Genomic DNA, 24054 nt, shown 5'->3' with positions numbered 1-24054 from the left:
CTCACCTTACTTGACATGTGCCTTCCTTTGGGGTACATTTTCTAGCCCATATATTTGTGCTAAAATTGGGACTTTTTTTCCGAACTGAAGAGTCTAAATTGGAGTCCACTCTACATTATTTTTTATTTTGCGTTGTCTAAAATGTGGTCCATGTTCTTCACCATTAAATCATACCTGTGCATCAGCCTCAAAATGTTGCCTCCTGAGGGAAAAAAAATACAAGAGTGAAAGGTACATATTGTGATCCAGCGTTTCCTCAGCTACAAATGTTGCTTTTTTTTCTAAAAGTTAATCTTCTAAAAACCTGTAATGGTCTAAAATGGGGTATGGTTTGTGGTCAACTTGACTCAAAATGGGGTCTGGGGTCGACAGTATTGGCCGCACGCCCCTACTAGAGGTGGCCACTAGTACTACCCCCAGATTTTATACACACCCCATTGATCCCAGCAACAACAGATTTGATTGATTCTGTATTCCACCCCATTGTAACCATTGTCATAGGACAATACTGGAAATACATCGCATTCACATTTTCAAATGTTACTTTTGTGTAGAGTCTAAGTACATGCGGATATCTTTTGGAGACTGTATATGTTACATTATTATTAATGTAACATATTTACATGGAATTATTTCCAGAACTTAGACTAGCATTGTTCCTTAGTTTACAAAATGATAGATCATTTGTGTGTGTATGTGTGTGTGCATGAGTGTATGTATGTGTATGTGTATGTGTGTGTGTGTGCGCATGCATGTATACATGCATGCGCATGTGTATATATGAGTGTATGTATGTATGTATGTATGTATGTATGTATGTGTGTGTGTGTGTGTGTGTGTGTGCATGTGCACACTCACATGACTGTATGCGAGTCTGTGTATCTACTGTGTGTGGCCTAGCCTGGAGTCTGCATACACATGCATATATCAGCTGGTAAGTTTATGAAATATATGATGCTTCTTGAGGCTACAACTTATTTACATACTGTCATGAGAAAGTCACGGATGTGAAGAACATTCGGATGAGATATTCATGACTGGCATATAGGATCTGAAAGCACACAGCATTCATAGAAGAAAAGTACAATTCAGTTACATTTACCACTGTAGTGGGTAATACATCCTGAAGTTTGCCGTTACTCTGGTGAAGGAGTATACTTGAAGCATGAATTCTGAAAGAAACAAATATACATGTAGGCAAACAAAACATAAAACTATTAAATATAGAATGGGAATTAAAACTTTGTGAACATGGGAAAAGGTGGCTACTGTATAAATTTATACATCAGGGGACAACCACAATATTTTAAGGTGGAGGGAAGGGCTTTTGCCAAATTTGAGGGGGGGGGGCTTTGAAAATCGAGTATAGTGGCTGAAACAGTGAGAGGGGGGGCCTATATTAAAAAGGAACCAAATTAAAACCACAAAATGTCTTGCCGCAAGGAAATTTAGGGACTGCAAAATTTTTAGAACACGCATAGCTATAGGGGGCTCGAAACTTTGGCTAGCAAAAGGCGAAGCAGGGCGCACAGGTAGGGTAGCCGTATGAAATTAGAACGAATAGTTTGTCTTCCTAACCCTCCCGCATAAATTTTCCGTGTTCCCTAAAAAATATTATAAAGTGGCCATGTCCAAACTTACCAAACGTCTTCAAAATTCTTTCACTGACACTTTCACGTCCATTCAAAAATTTGTCTGAAACCCGAGATGTTGCTATGAAAAGTCTCCAAAATCCTTCACTTCTCAGTCTGGTTCATAGCAGTGGAGGGCATTTGGCCGCAATTATCCAAACTCGCCGCTGGGGGCTCTCTCGCCGAGATAAGTTGTGTGACCCCAAAAGTTAGGTCACCGTGGAAAGACAGGTTATGATTGGCCATTTGGTCGCACATGACTCGATTTATGAATGATCCCGCGAAAACAAGTTACTTCCGTATTTGTTGTTCCCAATTCCAGTAATACCTTGGTTCAAGCAGTCATAAATACACGGACATATATATTTCATCCGTTTTATTATCACGGACAAGTGTCTGCAGCATTTGGTTAGTTAATTCTTTATTTGGCTTATTTCAATGATTGCTTATCGCACTGTATTCTGTACTTCTGTGGTGGTAGTACTGGGTTCCAAAATCGATGATTTGAACAGTGCCAGTACAGTATGTACAGTAATGCCACAGCAGTGACCATAGATTTATGACGAGTTGCCCCTCTATCCCTCTCTATGATAGAGCACATACGTCCATGGATCATAAAGAGGTTGTGGCTGACAGGGTTGACCGCTTACTAGCCCAGAGATTTGGTCATCTGTTTTGATTCAAGTTGAAGGTCGTTTTTTTCATCGATAGAGATAAACTGCAGGCATTGGAACAAGGGGAAATTTCATGATTTCGCATCAGTTACTTGTGAGATAATATTCTATTCAAAGATAGTCAGGATACAAAATAATGGCGTTAGATATTTACGTACGAATATTTAAAAAATGTCGTCACCGGTGTTTGCACTGCACTGCACTGAAAATCCGTTAAACGCCCTTGTTTTGTACCATCCGATGACCATCTTTAGGTCCTTGAATAGAATATTTAGCTCACAATTGACTGTGTTTAGCATGAATGAATGAAAAAGTGACAGTAAATACATTTTACATTTATGATAATATCGATTTGTTGTTTGTTTTCTTTCGTAGCAAAAATATGGAGTCTATTGATTTAATGATGGAGGATTTCCATGACAACTATGATGATGATGAAGCTGAAGAATTTCCCCCTCTTCCTCCTATGCCATCTCTGTCACCAACTCGAGATGACGATGATGATACAGGAGGGGTTGTGAGTCAAGCACTGGGTAATGATGGCAATGCAGGTACAGTGGCCAATAGTGATTATTGTAGTCTGAGACAACCCCAATATTGATAGTTGTTTAATTTTAGATATAGTCAGTTTCTTGGAGTTGGATCAGTAATACCATCTGTCGACAATAGGAAAGTTTTAATGTCGGTTGATAATAGAACACACGTATCCATTGACAAGTCGATGTTATTGAATAATATTGCCCAATATGGATTCCCTCATATCAGTAGAGATAACACCACAACCAACCCCCACCCCCAACCACACCACCCCAGTCAATAAGGTGACAGACAGGGTGCCCTCACACATCAGTCAACTGTTCTCAGGATAGAGCAGGCTAGTGAGGGTGGAGCGAGATGACGTATCTTGCAGTCTACTACTACTACTACTACTACCCCCCCCCCCCCCCCCCCCATTTCATTATTTGACCCATTGGGTCAGAGTACCACGTTGTTGATCCATTATCACAGTCCAATCTGATTGCAATATGTTTAGGTCAGGTTGTTGTCTGATTTCATCAGCTTTAAATTGTGTCTTCCTTTTTTACTATTATAACATGTTTATGTTTGCATCCCAAATAAGATAAACCAACCACGCAATAACAACATACAATGTACAAACAAAAGAGAACACAAAAACATGAAATATAAAATAGATGACTCAAGCCTCTATCAAATTTTAATCATATTAGGCCTTTGAAAATTACTTTAGAAGTAGTGATTGGCAATGTTAAGAGACTTATTTCCTAATTGCAACTTGTCTATACAGAGTCTGACTTGGTACAAGCCGCCCTTGAGGATCTACCAGCAGCTAGAGTTGGGAGAACAGTGAACCGAAAACCACAGCCAAAATTAGATGCCACCAGGTAATTAATGTACAAACAATGTAATGTTGTCAATTAATCATTTTTAGTGGGGTTATTTTTGCCAAAATTGTTTTATTCACCCATTAAAATAGATTTGTACCGATTTATGAAAAAATTATCTTTTCACTAAAATGTTTATCCCTAAAATTAGATACATGTATGTTTCCAAGTTTGAGAACTTATTATATTGCTAGAAAATCAGTTGAATATTTCAACAAACAGTCTTTTTTTTATGATTCTGTTAATTTCTATTGTAAATCTAAGTAACAGGCTATATGAAATGTATATTATAATGAATCTATTTTGTGAAACTTCACTTTCAAATCAATGTTGAAATAAAAACGTACACACATTGCATAATAGCTATATCTGAATAGGTAGTTGAACACTAAGAGTTAGATTTATGACAGTGGCAAACCTACTATCGCCAACCAAGCACAGACATAAACTAAAGTACAACATCATGACATAAACTATCGATGGATGTTGATGTAATTGCACTCACAGTAGGTCTGCATCTCTGATCATAGTTTTCCTCAAGTGGCCACTTGTTCAACCTCATTACCAGTTTATGCTGTCTTGATTACAGGGTGATTATATCCACACAACAAAGGCACTCGTGACTGCTATCACCAGTGTGACCTCTAAACTAATTTGATACGCCACTGACGCACACAATTTCTAGTGACGCACCAAAATTTGGTGTTCTCCTATTTCTTACTATGTGGTGACTCATAAGAAATGCCAGTTTTTCTCATTTTGACTCACAACAACAAAATTTAGCTATCTCTAGAGGGCACACTGGCTATGACTCACTTGTGTAATCTACCACATGCAACAATAGTAATTTTAGTTTGTGTCTATCTTAGTTTGATGACTGTTTGTTTTCTGTAGTAACACACTGTTTTGCTCCTTCAAAAAGACTCCTTCATTGCATTTGACCTATGAATGACCTCCAAATTAATTTCAGACTGACCAATGGAGAAAGGGGTATTGGCACCCTTCCCAAACATTTTGGCAAGTTAAAGTTCAAGGGTAAAGGTCATGAGACAGCTGACCTGAAAACACTAATGCAAGCCTATGAACACTGGGCACACAGATTATTTCCCAAGATGCCGTTTGATGATGTCATAGAGAAGATAGAGCACTTGGGGAGTAAGAAACCAGTACAGGTGTGTTTTAAGCCATTTGTTGTTGTTGTTGTTGTTGTTGTTGTTGTTGTTGTTGTTGTTGTTGTTGTTGTTGTTGTTGTTTTAACCTGATGAGCCATCACTTGACCTTCAATGTATTAGGATTGAGAGCTACTTTCAGACAAAATGTTGTAGCATTAATAGTGAATTTGATAAGGTTTGGTAACTTTTTTGTTAAAGTTGAAGATATCATGTTTGAGGTGAAGTAGTTTGTAATACATGTAATATAAAGTCAGTCAGGGTACTGCCAAGCTTGAGAGTAGTCCTGGACACTAATTAATATTCATGTCAATTTGCATATTGAATATTCATGAATACCAATGAAATAGTTAAAACCATAGACCTAGACTGTCGACAGTCGCTCGCGCCTTTTTTGCCCAAAGTTTTATCTAAACTCCGATCCCGCGCAACACTAGTCTAATCGCAAATTGAGGGCCGAAGGCCCGAGGTCGAGGGCCGAAGGCCCGAGCACACCATTGGTGTAGGGTCTATGTTAAAACCCAGTTTTCTCTTGCAAATTTATAACTCTAAACTCAATCTTTGCACATTGATTTTTTTCAAATCATAGGATTTGATTAGTTTTCTCAGGAAAGCTAAAATTAAATGTTTCCTTCTACACTTTTAAATCACTTTGTGAAAGTACTGACAGAGAATATCACAAACACCCCAAGTGTGCCACACTGACGTCTGAGGGTCTATAATGGGGTATTACTATTAGCTGATAAACATCTGTTGAAATCCTCCCTCCAGGTCTATATGAAGAAACTAAGGATGGATATGCCCCTTACAGATGAAGACTATATCGGGGGAGGAGCAGAAGGTAAAGTTGACAGTTTACAACAGTTCATAATTTTTCACTTGTAAACCAAATTTTCAAGTGCCATTATACATGGATATTTGGAACATAATTCTACATGTTTTACTTGCTAGTATCAATATCATGTCCAATGTGTTTGCCATCATGCTGTTCTGTTTGCTGTGCCTTTCTTGAGAAGACTTTTCTGTAACCTTGAGTAATGAAAGACTTGGTAAAGAGTTAGCTACCATAGCATGTCATTCATCCATTGTATGAGTAGAGGTGTCATGGGGGGGTTGGCACAACATGTGTTGTCATAGCAACACACTTATTCTCTGTATGTCCATTTCAGATGAAGACAATGTTCTCAGAGGTGATGATGAAAGCACTGATCTGGTTGCCATGGCAGCAAGGAGTTCATTTCAATCCATTTCACAGACTCAAATACAGAATGAAGTCTCCCAGGTAATAATATTGGGCTGAGATTGTCTTTTTAAGATTTGCTCCTGATAATTTTTGTGCCTGTAAAGTTACATAGACTACTTAGAGAAGCTCATTTTGAGGCACTGCAACAGCTACTGATTTGCATTCCGTGACATTGCCAGACTTTGACTAATGCTATGTATCTCCTGTGTCCATATTGTCCCAAACACTCCATCCTGATATAGCTAGCAATGCCGGGTTACCCTTCCGTTTTAGCTACACTATTGCTTCCACAACTGTACATGCATACAGCAAAGTTACATGTGAAGGATTCATCCATTGTGCAATACCCTATATTACAGAATAGAAGTAGGGAGATTTTTGGCCGAGTCAGTATTTCAGATGTTGATATTCACAATTTCTTTTAGAGTAATCGATTGATGCGAGAAATTTTGTTTGTTTATTTTTTTGATAGTCTCCCCAGCATCTGTCCTCACCACCACCAAATACTACACTTCTAAGCTCACAACGAACACCAAGAATTGAAAGTTCTCAGAAGACTACACAACAGGTAAGACATAATGACAAGAATATCTTCACAAGTATTCTTCACAGACATCTCAGTTTAGCGAAGACTATATCACCAGTTTCTACGTATGCTGCTATTGAACAGCGCCCCTATATGTAGTGGTAAAGCGTTCTTTCTTTCTTTTTTTGTAACCTGTATATGGTTTATTGTCTTTTCAATTGATTACTGGTTTCAGCATGGTGTTTAAACTGGATTTTCTTGTACTGTACCTTTTAGGGTTCACTCAGTGAGGAACAGATTGAGAGGATAGAGAGAAATAAACGAATAGCAAGGGAGAAAAGAGAAGCAAGACTCAGAGCGATGGAAAATAGCACCTCAAGTCAGCCAGTTCAAGCATCTCAACATAATAGTGATGTCTCCGTTGGTACCATGGAAACACAAGAAACTGATGATGATGCAACTGATAGAAGGAAAGAGAAAAGTGATGCTGTTGGAGAAATCAAATCAAACATAGATGATGACACTTGTGTGAAAATGGAAGTTGAGGAACCTAGCACTAGGCTAGAAACACCATATCAGACCAAACAGAAAGATGAAGACGCAATCTTAGACAGTTGCGATAAAAAGGATGAAGATGTCGCCAAAACGAAACTTTCAGATGATGACAAAGATGAAAGTACAATGATTGAAGATGCTCAAAAAGATATGGAGATAGACTGTGATGACACTAATGAAACTGGCAATCAAATGAGAGATAACAGTGAAATTGATACAGTTAAGAAGGACACAATGTCCGAGACCGCAGATAGTGGTAAGGTGGGGAAGGACACCTTGTCTGAGATGGCAGGTAGTGATGCAATTGATACAGGCCATCTTGCTGATGATGAAGACACTCACCATGACAACAATGAATAACAAAGTCAACGTGATACCACTGACAAAAATCAACAATGAACACACTGAGACAACAGTATGTTTTAGTGTACCGAATTGCCAGCCCTATAAACAACCCCTATCTGTATGTCAAGTTCCAGTTTTATTTTATAATGCTCTTGATATTCTACTTCACAACAATATGGCAGTTGCATAAATGTATGCTTTGTGAAGCTGGAATGCACAGTTAGAACAATAATAAACTATTAATTACATTCTGTGTTGTACACCCAAGTATTCATGAGCAATTCTTGATAGTTGACCAGAAATAAATACAAACACAAACCATGTACAAAGAGTATTTTCAATTTTATTTCTAATCAGATCAACATCACAATGTTATTGGAGGTTTTTTTATTTATTAGACATGATTTGTTAAACTGGTCATCTTCCAGTGATTCTTTGAAGTCAATATTTCACACAAAAAATACAAGTTATATGATATTTACACCATCCTAGTTGCAAAATATACAAAGTATTTGAAACATATTCTTACTAATTCACAATATTTTATACTGTCCCTGATATTTTGGGTGTTCAAATCTTCTGAACACAAACTATGTAAATCGCTACAAAGTTGTGAGAATTAATATTTATAGACTATGGGTTTATACTTACTAATGAAAATTTCTACTCAAAAGAGTCAAACAAATATCTTGGAAGCAAATCCCAGATTTTTGCTGACGTCTCATCAGCGTCATCGGGTATTTACTACAATCAACATCTCAAATGTTTCTGTCAAGCTCATTTCATGTGTCTCTTCCAAGACACGTGACAATAGCCAATTGTAGTAAACCTCTCATGATGATGACCTGATCTTGGCAAAAATTTGGGATTTACTTCCACGAAATGTTTTGCCTCTATGAAGTTGATTGGAGTGAAAATATTTAAAAATACAACTTTGAAATAATAAAATACATATCTGGTGTTGGTGTGCCGTCGATATGATTCTAAAAACGACCAATGTTGTCATTACAAAACAATGGTATATGTATGGCCTTCCCATAGGCATCATTAGACTGACGTCTTCTGGGTAAAAAACAGTTACTGTACAGTTTCAGATTCAGATTCACAAAGTATCCTCTTCTAACCCAATTTGGTTTCAGATTCAGATTCACAAAGTATCCTCTTCTAACCCCATTTAGTTTCAGATTCACATTCACAAAGTATCCTCTTCTAACCCCATTTCTCTGATTTGTTGTAGTAGTGAATACATACTAACTTTGTCATTAGTCTGGCCATACTTCTCTTTCAACTCTGCAAAGTTACTTCCAAGTTCATCATTGATATTCTGAGATGATATCTGTTTCTCTACCTCCTTCCTGACTTCCTGTTAATTCAAAGAAACTTAACAGTCCATCAAAATGTTTTAACTCTGAGTAGACATTGTCATTTGTAAGTTACATAGGTGTCAATCGTTCTTAGCAAATTTCTCAACAGAATTGGTATTCGTCATTTTAACAAAAAGAACTAAATCATTTAAATCATGTAAACATGAAAATATACAGCTTATTTCGGACAAAAATGGGAAGATGTGTATTTGCGAATGTGCCTTTTGTCACAATATTGTACAAAAATGTGCTAATTTTAGTCTCTGTAACCAGTTACAGACAGCAAATTCACAAGAGATGATGAACATCATGCCTTGCAGATCATTTGTTTTAAAATCGAAGTTGCTCGAATCACCCAAACGTTGTCGAATGAAAATTGTCGCGGTACTGTTGAATTCATACGGAAATTTGATTGCCCACCACTTCCAAGAAAATTGTCAAAATATTACTTCCCCTTAGAGTTAGCATCGTTTGGTGGCCATATTGAAACACAGTATATTGGTAGACCTTGATGTTGTTCTCTGTTCAAAAATGTTTATGGTGACCCCTCATTTTTCTTGTGGATTTTGGCTGAGAATGGATTGAAGTGTTCTGACACAAAGTAACAGCAAAGTTTACAAATATTAATTCTGATTCACATACTACCCGAATGGTGAAAAATTTTCCCAATCAAAGATGTGCATCTGTCGCAGTACATTCTAGTATGACTAGGTCAGTGACTTACCTGAACAATATTGGTTTTCAGTGGTTGTTGTTGAACTCTTTGATCATCATCATCTTCAACATTACCTATCTGGTGTGGTTTATTATCTACCAATTGAAAGCGAAGTCTTTGCGAATGTGCATGTGATGAGGTGACTGATATTCGAACCTAGGAAAAAGAGGAAATGTTCATAAAGTATATAGAATCAGTGCCTATATGATATTGGTGTTTACAATGTTGACAATTTGACTTCTGCTTTTTATATACTGGTTTTACAAGAATGGAATGCTAAATGCGTGGATACAACTTATGAACTGGCAAAAAACACTAATGGGTTTACTTGAATGAAGTGAGCTATTAAGGAACTTCATGCAAAGACAAATAAGGTACAGGCAAGATAACTGAAACAAAAACACCAGCGAGTGGTGCTGATGTAGGTTGACGCGATGCTGTTATCAGTTTGTTTATATCAATGGAAGTTAATCAGTAAACGTTTTTATGAGTATAAAACAAGGGTATGGAATCTGGGATACAGTGGTGTTTATGCTTTGATAAGCTATCGACACTAATCACATTGTATGTCTTTGCATGAACCTTGTCTCATTCCTGATTGTCACAAGCAAGCAAACATACCGATGTTTTTTCGTGGGTTGTATCTTCCATTATTGGTGACTTTAAATCCATTTCAATACATATACATCTTTGTGATTACCTCTGCTTACTGATCCATCATTGAACTGTCATCGAGGTGTCATCAGTCAAGTACTGGGTGTCACCATTTCTCAATACAAGACATTGATTGATAGATGAAAAATATCTACACTACAAATTTCAGAATTCAATTTTCTTGGCTCTACACAGTGATTGATGTAAATGTTACTGAAATTTACAATTTTATCTCCCAGTCATTTTACGTGTTCAATAATCTTGATAGAATTTCTAAGACTCTCTACTTACCGTGATGTGATCAAACAAATTGTATCTAGTTATACCATGTATGGTTGTCAAGGTAACAGAAAAATCTCCTTTGGCCAAAGTTCCTGTGAAAGAGGAAAGGTTCGAATCATGTTATCATTACCAGTTAGTGGAAATGTTAGTACATGTGGATCTCACAGGGGATGTGATTTCAAATCTGCATTGTATGCTGTTTAGTGGGACTTATTAGGTAACTGACATTGGCCGAATGGTTAGGGTGGTCAGCTTGTAGGCTGCAGGTTTCAGTCTCTACCATTGCTTCCATTTGTTTCTGAATGGCTAAAGTCCTTGGGGAAGATTTGAACCACAGTATTGTCTCAGTCAACCCAGCTGTATAATTGGGAACCTGGTAGGATAGAGGTTTCAATTTGAATGCTTTAATCCTATGCACTTATAAAGACTGCAATGGACTGTGTGCTCCCCAGGGAGTTGAGGAGTATTTAAAAAAAGTCAATACCCTTACTTACCAGGTATCCATTCTGGTGTGCCATCACGAGTGTCAACCACTAGACCGTTCTTGTCCTTAAGATACACTGCACCTTTCATACCATACCTACATGTAGCAGACAAATAAAAATTATACAAACTCAATGTCTGTTTATTTGTAAAAATCTTAACAAGTCTTCATAGAAGACACACACCCCCTCCACAAAAAATTCTTTACTTGACTGTGTGACTAATGGATGAGAGATTTTTATGGAAGTTTTGACCCAGAAGGTTAAATATAATGCTACGAGCAGAAAGGTCATAGGGAACCCACTGTTACAGTTTATGGCCCCCTCCCCCTCCCCCTTGGTCACCACTCAGGAAGGACTAATAATTAATCCAGTTATCATTTCATTAGATAACAGCAGTGACTAAGTTTTCAGAACATTGAAATATTATAATCTATACCTTGGTATAAAGACGAGGACACCGTTAGCCCGGAGTCCAAAGATTACAGCATCTACAGTACAACTCTCGTGGCTTTCTGGGTCTTTGTCTTTGAAATACAGAGCTTGAAACAACTCCTGGGAAGCTCTCTGTACGTACTGTGATGCCTGAAAATATCAATACCAAATATTTACCAGTTTTAACAGAAATTAGTATTTAAACCAGTATAGGAAGTAGTTGTAACAGAAACCAGTTTTGCATCAAATAACTTGAACATGTTAATTTCAACATTTGAAATGTTTTGACAATGTTTTTAAATGACTAATTACATATCCAGTAATCTTAATGCAAAACAAGATAAAATATACATGTGTAACCACATTGAACACCAAATATATAAGCATCCTTACTCTGTTCTTCACATTAATGTGATCACAAAGATCTTGTAATTCTTTGTTGCCTAGCATCTCGGTATTTTCATCCTTGGTTGTTAGGGCTGCCATGAGAAGCCTGTGGACCTACAGTGTTGATGGAAAAGATAATTTTTGAATTGTATTGTGCATACATCATTAATTCATTTTTATAAAAACTTAAAAATAAATAATTATCATTTTACAGTCTTCACGCTCTGCCTAATTTGTCCTTTATCTATTCATGGAGTATCTTCCAGGAAAATATATACTTGTCACATCTATGGTTTTGAATTGAATAAAGGGCTTTGAACTAGAAGGACATTTCTAATTTCATTTACCAGTGTCATCAGATTGTCTTGATTTGGAAATTGTGGTGTTAAAGATTATGAGATCTTTTAGGAGTAAAATGAGTACTAATATATCACACATGCCAGTCATGCCAAGAAGGGGTAATGACCATAGGGTGTTCTCTCCAACCTCCTACATCTACACACCTAGTCTCACACACACACACACACACACACACACACACACACACACACACACGTGTGTAGTGAAGCTATAATGAACATCACATGACAAAGTACACCATTTTAAGTGTTCTTTTTCTGTGTTCTTGTAGATGTTGTATTTTTTCTTTCATTTTTAGTTTCTTGTACAAGGTACTGACACGTAATTGTAGCACATTTCTTTAAGAAGAAATAATAATAATAACAATAAAAAATGAAGTTGTTAAATACCGTAATAGAGTATCATTTTTATACTTACAATGACGTCAGCATATCTTCTGATGGGTGATGTGAAGTGTGTGTATCTATCTAAGGCAAGACCTACAACAACGAAATGTGAAAAGAGAGGCTGTAATAGTTGACAGAAAGTAAAATCTACCTGACTTCCCCCTCAGGTAAGTCACTAGGGTTTCCATTCCCAACTAAATTAATTACAGTAAAAGGTATAGAAATCTAAGCATTTCATGTTTTACCATATTACACTCCTCAAATACTCAGGTTCCCAAAAGTTAGGAAAAACAATAATTATAATATTAGGTATGTAATAGGACTCATAAACACAACTTTCAACTTTGGAAAATAGTTGCTACCTAATAGCACTCAGGGTAATATAGGACTTATAGTGCCCTCATGGCCAGGGAATAAGTGTATAATATTGACTCTCCACTGACAGGATACTTAGATGTTATTCCCCCAATCTTTTTCTTCGTTGAGTCAAGGAAAATACGAGTGACCTCAGGGGTCTTTGTCAATACATGTTGATAGACAAGTAGTGACAACCCTTAGGTCACAAGTATTTTCTGGCTGAATGAAAAAAAATATTGAAGAATAACTTAATTATACCAGAACCAGTAATATTATATCAAAGAAAAATTGGGGAAAGTAATGGTAATATTGAATGTTTTGACTAATGTTTCAAACACAGCAGAACCAGTGATGTTGACACACGTTTTCGTGACATAGAAGTACATTGTTGTGACATAGAACGACCATATATTCCATATTTTTTGTTCTCTAAACGGCTCATGCATGGTATAATGATACCTTAATTAAAGCCAAGAAATGCCAATGACAAGATTTATCAGCACATGTATTGCTATTAATGACCAATGAATTCTTTTGATAGACCTACCGTAGTGATAATACTGGTCCCTAGACAAGCTACCAGTGGAGAAGTAGAGAGCATTGGACATAGCATATGTGGCAAGTGTTCGTAATATCTTGTTGAAGTCAGGATCTTTGACATCAACACAACTATCTAGAGACTCTGCTAAGTTTTTATTGGAACTAGTATCGATGGAAAATCCTTTCGACTGGGCACAGTGAATCAGGTTGTCAAAATGTTCCTGGTGTGGCAATGGATGATGTCGTAGCTGTCAACAAAAATAAACAACAAAACAACTTGAAATGGATAGACATTTTAAGTGTACTAAAACTTCAAAAAAAAAGTTAATCAAATAAAAAATAACTGCTATCTTGGATTTAATTTGTTAATTTGTAAGTTATTTGAGTACTTTTTCGTGGTTTATGTTTTGTGTGCATAGATTATGTTTACTGGTATCTGGTACATACACAGACCTAGATTTCCACATCAGGTATACTCTAATATTTAACACTAACAGGGAATCAAATCACAAAATATCACATTGCATCATGGGTAAAAGCACCACAACTGCTGACACAATGCTGAAGTGTGTGCAGATAAAAAAGGAAACACACATACACACATACACACGCATGCACTTATACATGCACACACACACACACACACACACACACACACACACACACACATATATACACACACAGACACACAGACACACATGCACTTATACATGCACACACACACACACACACACACACATATATATACACACACAGACACACACACACGCATGCACTTATACATGCACACACACACACACACACACACACATATATACACACACAGACACACACACACGCATGCACTTATACATGCACACACACACACACACACACACACGCACATACACACACACACAGACACACACACACACACACGCACACACACACACACACACACGCACGCACACACACACACACACAGACACACACACACACACACACACACACAGACACACACACACACCAATTTTTATCATAACTCACCAAAGCACAATTAGGAAATGTCTGTGAGATCTTCTTAGCTATCCAGTGATTGGCAAATATCATACACTCTGCTATAGTCTCATGGATTTCAAGGGGCTGAAATGAACAATACCAGTCATGTCATATCAGTAGCTACAAGATTTCAGTTATATGACACAGCTGTTATTCCAAGTTTATTATGAACCATCTTAATATATCATTGTACAGTGCTTCACTCTCACAGAGAGTTGTCTCAACATTTTCACCGTATGGTTCACATGAAATCTCTGAGATTTTTGTATAATTACACTATTTATTTTTTAGCATATTTCAGCTTCACGTTACATATCTTGCAACATCATCACCTCACTGGCCTACTTCAATCCGTAAACATGGATATCAAATCACGTGTTCATATTTATCATCTACACTTACCTGTTTGGGTATGAGATCTTCAATTTCTTTCTTATCCCCAAGTTGCACTTGAACTTCGACCCCTTCCAACTGAACAGCGCCACCACTCTCTCGGTGAGATTTCAAGTGTTTTGCAATGTCCATTAGTTTATCAATTGACCAGTGTAAATCTTTCAATCTGTGAGCAAACCAGAAATTATGTTTTGATTTGAGACCAACTGGAAATTTGACATCCTCAAGTCCAATAAACCGTTAACAAAGAGGTAGCTAAAATTTAATTATGCATTTCAGGTTGTATATGAACCTTCATTTATCAAGTAAAAAAAACATTCGGTCTTACAACAAGCAAGGTTAGCTTTGTCTATATAGACCTTCAAAAGCCATCGTTCAATCTTATAGTGAGCAAATCTTTTTTGAAAAATTTGATTTTTCATTTTTTTATTACATTGAAAATAACGTTACTGTAATGCCTTTATACTGGTAGCTTGGCAAAGTAGTCACAACATCTAAGAGTAAAGATTTGTGAAAGTATTGATTACTTTGTTTGTAGTGTTGATTCATCAAGCTCTTTCAATTCTGGGATATCTTCTATCACATCCTTCCCATCATGCAATGCCTGGGCAGCCTGTAAATGAAAAAAATATATAAATGTATGAATTTAGGGGAAAAGAGACATACATTGTCTTAGTAATGAAATTTCTACTCACAGAGTCAATAAATTTCTTGGAAGGTCATGTAAATACAAGATTTTTTAATGCTTATCATTTACTATCTACATGACAAATATGGTTTCACCCCTGTAACAGGTCCTGTGCAGACCCTGTAACATTCTGTGGTACAGATCTGTGTCAGTAAAGATGGCACAGGGTTGTAACAGGTGTGGCAACACTGATGTATACATAGATACATGCACAGGAGTGTAACAGGGTCTATAAGCACCTTTAGCACATGACTGTATCCATGGATGTATATACAGGTGTGTTACAGGTCTGATATTGTCACAGTGTCCTATGTTTATGGGTTTACCTTCAAAATTACAGTAACCCATCTGTGATCAAGGCTTTGAAGTACATTCAGGAATTACATACTTGTATACATACCTGTACCTACAGACCTGTCACATGTCTGTAAATACAGCTCTGAAATCTTACCAAATGTATTGACCCTGTAACTGAAGTTGTTTCACATAGCCTGTTACAGGATCTGCACAGGACTTGCAACAAACAACGTCTTGTATTCTGCCTGTGTATTTCTAGCTGTACATAACTTGACAGATCGTACAAACTTACCTCATAGAACATCTTATATGCAGATCTGATAACCGTTCTACCAAACCATACATCTAGTACTTCATAGTTTGAACCAAGTTCCCATAGAACGCTTACAGCATAACGGTCCACTCCACCAATCAGAGAACACAGATCAGCACTAAGTATACCAGGTAACATGTCATACCGCCGATCTGCTAAATATACCGTCGTTGCTCTGTAATACAGAAATATTACAAAATCTGTTCAGTGTGTCATTCCTATAGTCAGCTCTCATTATACTGCCACATCATTAGCACTATCACATTATGGTCACATGACAGTACTAATTCTCTAAGTCTTGTCACATGATAGTCACATGACTGGTGTAACATATTGCAGTGTGGGTTACAAGTGTACCTTGACTTTGCTTCCAAATCTGTCAATGAGTTGGGCTTCATTAATCACCTGATAATCACATGATGGTGCACTATATCTCTAAGTGCTGTCACATGGCAATCACATGACTGGTTAGCATATATTATGGGTTATGAGTGTACCTTGACTTGGCTTCCAAATCTGTCAGTGAGTTTGGCTTCACAAAATATGACACATCAGCAATATGAACTCCTAATTCCAGGTTGCCATTTGGTAATTGTCTGCAAGGGAATAAATTGCAATTATTTTAAAGCTTACTTCATTTGTTGATAATTTAATTTTGTTTCATTTTTTTTTTCATTCGAAGAATATTTCTATAACATCAGAGATAAGATTACCTGACAGATAAAGTATCATCTACATCTTCACAACCCTTTGGATCAATACTGAAGATGAGATGAGATTGACGTAAATCTCGTCTCCTAGCAACCTCATCCACATCCATGGTCCATGGCTTCTCTTCAGAGTTACTTGGTAACTCTTTGACCTAGGACATGAAAACCATTAACATATATAATGCAATGTGGGGACTCAAATTTCATTTACTTTTGTATATACATGTACAAAAACATTATATAACTAGATATGCTTATCATCAAAACATCTATTTATGATACTTCAATCAAAAGCAATGGCTTTTTTTTTAACTCTCCGAGTAGTATATATTTTAAAATATTTTAAAACAAATATAAATGGCCGAGAATGGTCTGACAGAGATTACATACCTGTCCTTCTGAGAATGGTCTGACTTACTACATACCTGTCCTTCTGAGAATGGTCTGACTTACTACATACCTGTCCTTCTGAGAGTGATCTGACTTATAATTAAATACCTGTTCATCTAAGAATGGTCTGATTGATATTACATACCTGTCCCTCTGAGAATGGTCTGACTGAGGTTACATACCTGTCCCTCTGAAAATTGAATGAGATTACATACCTGTCCCTCTGAGAATGGTCTGACCGAGACACTGTTTTCCACCAAGATTGATGCTATTTCAGTTTCTAAATTTCCAATAGGTCCTAGAGTCTGCACAAAGTGTCCATTAGGATACTGTGAGTCAACTTGCCAGGAATCAATCCGCACTATAATGCGATGATCATGGAGGGCATCAGCTTGTCTGGTACTGATTCGTATTTTAGGTATTCTATAATCCCAGGGAATGACAAGCATTTTACCACCCTTGTTTCTCCTACCTCGGTTTTCCTATATTTTATAGAAACAAGATATAAACCAAGGTTAGTTCAGCTTAGACAATATTTCATCATTTTCAGTGTTTTTTGCTAAGGTGTGGGAACTCCGGTAACAGACAGGGGTAAATTTGGTCAAACTGGCATAGTTCCTATACATTGTAATATAATTTTGGTGGGGAACCCTGGTAAAATGACTGGGAAACTCAGGTAAGTTTTACCTACTTACCACCCTTAAAAAACCCCACTGATTTTCACTATGGACAACCCTAACTGAGTTCACCAGATATGTTACTGGGTTTTCTATCAAACTTACAGTACAAGGTTTGCAATCTATGCAAGTTTGCATAATGCTCTCCTCTGTTATAAGGATTCCCGAACCTTAGCAAAAACACTTCACTTGAATATAAAGTACAAATACATGAAAATTTGGCTATAGTTCTTTAGGTATTCAATTTTCATGAATAGCATCCCCTTTGTGTTACAACACAATACATATTTTCCACTCTATCAGATCATTTCATTTACAAAGTAATTTATGTTAAATATGATAAACTGATTCCTAAAATAACAAACTGTAGTCTATTTAGTGGAGAAAATGAACAACATGATGATGTAAGATAGAGTTATGTGAACTGTTTTGTAGAATCAATGATTACCTCATCTGGTGAGAATGATGCAACATAATCTCTCCAATTTCTTTGAATTATTCCAACAACTCTACCAGTCGGCATAACATTGCTAATTTCACTGTCACCGGTCTGTGTTCCTGTGAAAAATGACAAACATTTATGTGACTTTGTCCTACTACAAAGCCATGTAATATTTCCTCAATTTGGAACCAAACTTCTTGACAAAGCCCACTGACGTGCAACACTAGATGAAGATTCAACCCATTTCTGTACTTGTTTACTGCAGATGCAATATTTTCTCAACAAGCCTGATTTTAGATTCCATCTTGGATACAATATATATTTAAATATGGACATGTATGACATAGTAATTGAGTACATGTAGAAATCGTCTTGAATGTCCTAGACGTTTCACACCTAAGTAGGCTGTTGGAGGAAACTGTAGATAAAAAGGGTAACTATTGAAAAGAACATACAGGATTTTGTATTATAAATTGTAACACTTTTCACATCGGTGAACTCATCTACACACCGTACTTCATCCACAGGCTTTTAAGTATGCAACTCACATTTATGCAATTTCTCATCTAATCAGAGAGATTGAATTACCCTTGTACATGGAGGGCAATGGTTGTTTAGTTACTTTTTCAGCATAAGTAAGTAGTCAAAATGATTGAATTTTCTGGCTGGAAAATTTAAAGTGTTACAGTTACTGCAGTTACTTTACTTTCTCCTGTGTTACCTACCAAATTTCTGAGTTTTGTACAATGTACTGCAATGTACATATAGCACATTTTTTTTAGAGAGTTTAATTACAAAGTTCAGACTTTTACAATACCTTCTGCAGCTTCTGTGATTGCTGTACATCTTCCCTTCCATTCTGATTTTGGTAACAGTTCTACTGCTACAATATCACCATGAACTGCTCTGTTTCTGTTATACATACAGTAGTAAAAATTCTTCACAATCACAGAATTTATTGAACCTAGTGTAGCATTGTGAAAATGTTGAACAATACACTCAAAAAAGCAGACTACCAGAGTTTGCCATATTACATCGTCAATCAAACCAAGGTACTCTATTCAGAGGCAAATCAATGGCAATTTGCTTAGTGATATGTCTTCACGGGGTTACCATGTTGCTTTCGCCTTTCATATTATGACAAGATATTTATAGTCAAGTCTTACACTGATAGATGGTCACACTTTTGTTCTTTCAATTTTTCAATGTCCATATGAAGCTGAAGAACCCTAATCTGTGCTACAATGATTACATGTAATCTTTCTTTACCTGTTTACCATCCCAGGTATCAGAACGTCAGATTCATGGTCAGTGTCTTTCATACCAGATCTGATAAATGAAATGAAAAATAATATTACAACTGTGGCAACTTTAGATTCGACAAGCTGAGACAGACATTATTAATTATGCTTTTGGAGTCATTGCATCATTCCCACTATATATCTTCATTCAGTCGGAAAACGTACACTTGTGACATATGAATTTTGTCTCTGCTCATCAAAACTCATAGTGACAAGGCCCCTTAAGTCACTTGTATTTTCCTTGGATGAACAGAAAAAAATAGAATACTATCTAATTATATACTCTTACCCTGTTCTTTGAAGGAAAGCTTCTTGTTGCGGTCTATGTTTATTAACTTGTATACAGCCTTGAATATACCGTCCTGATTTGACGCCAGCAGCAATGATTTCTTGGGCCAAGTATCCTGTGTAATCTTTGCTGCTACCTGTGTAAATAAGACAGCTGTTATTACAACTGATTTTCTCTCTTTCATCGTACAAACTAGACTATAAGATACACTGTCTCACGCCAACCTGAAAGGCTGTGAAAGCGGCTGACCGATGTATGAGGGCGCCCTCTCACAGAGTACCTTACAGACTCCACCCTCCCTGGCCATGAAAGGGGTTGACCAATGTGTGAGGGCGCCCTGTCATGGCATACCTTACAGACAAAGTACAAACAAGTCTAAAGTCTATAATGTAGTTTGTTTATCATTCTGCTTTCCGACTTTTCCCATGACTAAGTCTCCATATTGACACTGTAAATAACACACAACTCCAGACAGTTTGACAATCATATGATATTGTTCTATACTGTTTACATAAAGAATGATTTCAAATTAATTCTACCTTTGGTAGTTTTTAATTCAGTGATAGCAGCTGATAGAGACTCCACGATATCTTGTGCATTGGTTAAATTTGGCCAAAAGTTATCAAGATAGTCCTCCATCGTCAGTAGAAACACTCCGGTAGTTTTAACACTGCATTCTTCTATCATCTGTATATATATAATATATGACCACATGAAAATTACAAACTTTTAGATACATAGATACATAATATATCTCATACTCTTGTACTAAGACCTCGGACTTGTACTTGGGGGGGGGGGGGGGGGGGGGGTTTAACAAATAAAGATAAAAGGTGGTGCATACCTCTGCCTGGCCTACCTCTGTCATAAACAGTTTTGATCTGAACTAAGCAGTAGAAGGGGGGGGGGGGGGGTGTCTGGGCTAATTAGACACTATTAACAAATGAACGGTGGCTAAAATAGTTATGCATATAGATACGTCTTTCCTCACCTTTTGATTTTGTGTAACTACAACAATAGGTATTTGCCCAGCCAAGTGATTGAAATACCATGCTGCACTGTCATACACTATCCTGCAATAAGAAAATGAATAATACAATATCGTAGTCTGGATGTCAACGTGGTCTCTAACCCTGAAAGGGATATCTGAAAGATTTGATGAAGGATACAGCACTACTAGTCTGTAGGGTATGCCATGACAGGGCACCCTCACACATCGGCCAACCCCTCCCAGAGAGGGTGAGAGGAGGCCGGTGAGGGCGGAACATCATGACATATCTTACTGTCTATAGCACTACTAGACTAGCAATACTGCACAGAAGACTGTCATTCAAAATACATTTGTACTCTGGCAAAATAGTAACATATGACATACTCAATGTGACAAACATAGATATATGACTTTCCTTACATATTCATATTGACTGACATCTCCTTGTAATAATGAAGTCCCATTACAATCTGATACTGGGGTTGGCTAGATTACCTATCTATCACACTTTATTTCATCTTTAATATATACTTCTGAAATACGCTAAACTATTAAAGTGGATGATAATTCCTCTAGGTGACCATGTGAATTTGGGGAGGATATCTAAATGGCTGATTGTTGAGATATAGGAAACAGCAAACACCCAAATTATGTAATAGAATACACAATGATCAAAAACAGGGGAAATAAAATTGGTGCGAAAGGTGGAGACCAGTTTCTCTATAGTCAAACTGTGATGCCCTCCAGGAATCAGAAAAAAGTTCACAACTCTTAATAATGGCAAGATGACCCTCAACTATCACATGGCTGTTACTGACCTGATAAGTATGCCACTGTACAGCTACAGAATTCAGTACTGTACAAATCAGTGTTGTCAGTGATATGGACCCATATCCCACCTTTTTCAGCACAACAAAAAATTAATTAACATAACAAAGGAACTAAGCTATTTAATTTGAAAATCTTGAGGGAACACTGCAAGGGATGTAAATAGCAACATTATATCTGTTACCTGGACTGCCATTGTTGTAGACTCTCCCCAGGTTCTCTTTCACTGTAGGCATAGTGACAGAATTCGTTTGCAAATACAGCTGACTCTTGTCTGGGATCTTTGACAACATTGCTGATTCTTTTATATGCTCTTCTGCTTCCCTGATGTAACACCTATAAAATACACCCAGGTCAAAGGTTAGATGCAAGCAGGTCAGAGGTCAAATAGAAAATAAATTTTGAAAAGTATGCGACAATGTCACATGTACAAGCTCAACAAACAAACTTCATTCGTTTAGGGGAAGGGGTCTGTGTCTTCAAGGCGACTGTTGTCAACTTCATTTTCGCACTTCTAACCTAATTTTGAAAACTTTCACACCTTCAATGATAACAGGTTCTGTATTGATTATTGAGAGGTTGGTAAGTTGAATAAAATTTACTGCTAATGTGACATACAAATGTACACTGCTGGATTTTCGGTAATACTTTAATGTGTTTACTATGTTTACTATGTTTTACATTGCATCAGTCATAGTGGTGTGACCACTACAATATTTCATAATGGTTTACATCATATATAAATGTGTCAATGTCATACTTCTGAACTTTATTTAGGGGAGTGGGGAGGTTTTGGCATAAATGAACAAAGTTTGTTTACTGAGCTGTGACATTGTGCGATCGTCCCTAAGGGGTCTTGTCTTAGAAAAAGTATGTGTGTGTGTATATATGTATATGTGTATGTATGTATGTATGTATGTATGTATGTGTGTGTATGTATGTATGTATGTATGTATGTATGTATGTATGTATGTATGTATGTATGTTGTATGCATGCACACACGCACATACGTATGCATGCACATACATGCATATATATATGTGTGTGTGTGTGTGTGTGTGTGTGTGTGTGTGTGTGTGTGTGTGTGTGTGTGTGTGTGTGTGTGTGTGTGTGTGTGTGTACAACATAGATGCATATTACATTTGTAAATAGTATTTATACATACGTATATACATATATTACCAGGTACATTGTAAGCAGTCCACAACAAGCAATTTAAAATTGTTCCTCTACATCTACATGTAACATGTCAAAGTCATCATACTTTTCACATGTCAATTTATGAATTTTGGATAAATGATAAAATAAAAACAAATAAAATATGACATATCTAATACTTACACTGTGAAGTACTGTTTGTAAGAATAAAATACCGGTGATTTCTGGTAACTCTAAAATATCTAAAAAGTCTCTTGCGACCTGACAGTCTGGAACCACATAGTGAGTCAAAGACGACGGTAATACACCATGACCTGTAGAAGACCATGGATCTATTATTGAGAAGACATATTAATACATTCGTTTCATTGCTTTTGGGTTAGTAGTATCATGAAGGTCTCCCCTTCATGGTAGTATATTCTGCAAAAACTGTAGCGTTAGTTTTGATTTGAGGGTTTTTTCCCTCTTTTTTGAGCTAGTACAACACGTACAAAGAGACATAGAACGATACATCCGATGATTGATATGGTAATTTTGTGTCCGTTACATTACATTGTAATACCATATTAGGTGTTTAACCCCAATCAATGACTGAATCATAGACTTGCCAACATGAGAATTATAGCATAGGCCTTGAATTATAAATTACCTTTCGACTTCGAACAATCTGCTAAGCACAATTCACTATTACATGGTACATCTTCTCGTAGATAATGTTCTCTAACTATTCTAACCGTCTGTCCACGGTAGTTTTTAACTCTTAAAAGTTTTTCTGTCTTTAACATGTCCCTTGATCGTCGAATTTACCCTCTCTGAGTCTGACTGAACTTCTTTTTACGCTTTCAAACGCCACTGGGCGCAGCCATTTTGAACAGCAATAGCCTTGGCTCGTTCGCATACATTCAAAATTACAAACACGTACACATTTGTTTTATCTTATTTCTAGTGTAAAATTTCTCTAATTTTTAATTAAACACATATTTTGCATTTATGTTACTTTAAATTAAACAAATTTATTTTAAATCTACGC

The 24054-nt window shown here is 36.7% G+C and overlaps 1 protein-coding gene across 1 annotated transcript; it reads right to left on the bottom strand.

The window, feature by feature from the left end:
* Positions 1 to 7992: 7992 nt before the first annotated feature.
* LOC144443248 (DIS3-like exonuclease 1) lies at positions 7993 to 23809 on the bottom strand. The gene is made up of 24 exons (XM_078132673.1): positions 23674 to 23809; positions 23208 to 23338; positions 22050 to 22201; positions 21038 to 21119; positions 20586 to 20733; positions 20047 to 20182; positions 19726 to 19785; positions 19274 to 19368; positions 18463 to 18572; positions 17553 to 17819; positions 16951 to 17099; positions 16735 to 16833; positions 16217 to 16412; positions 15467 to 15552; positions 14949 to 15105; positions 14535 to 14630; positions 13516 to 13756; positions 12643 to 12704; positions 11872 to 11979; positions 11483 to 11628; positions 11056 to 11141; positions 10571 to 10653; positions 9635 to 9781; positions 7993 to 8909 (listed from the first exon to the last, which is right to left on the bottom strand). Exons 1-24 carry the CDS (start codon positions 23807 to 23809, stop codon positions 8739 to 8741), a joined length of 3144 nt encoding a protein of 1047 aa, XP_077988799.1. The 3' UTR covers positions 7993 to 8738.
* Positions 23810 to 24054: the final 245 nt, after the last annotated feature.

The sequence above is a fragment of the Glandiceps talaboti genome, chromosome 12, assembly GCF_964340395.1.
Source record: "Glandiceps talaboti chromosome 12, keGlaTala1.1, whole genome shotgun sequence".
In the NCBI taxonomy this organism is placed as follows: Eukaryota; Metazoa; Hemichordata; class Enteropneusta; family Spengelidae; genus Glandiceps; species Glandiceps talaboti.
The sequence above is the reverse complement of the archived record's forward strand: the minus strand, read 5'-3'. Positions and strand labels throughout refer to the sequence as shown.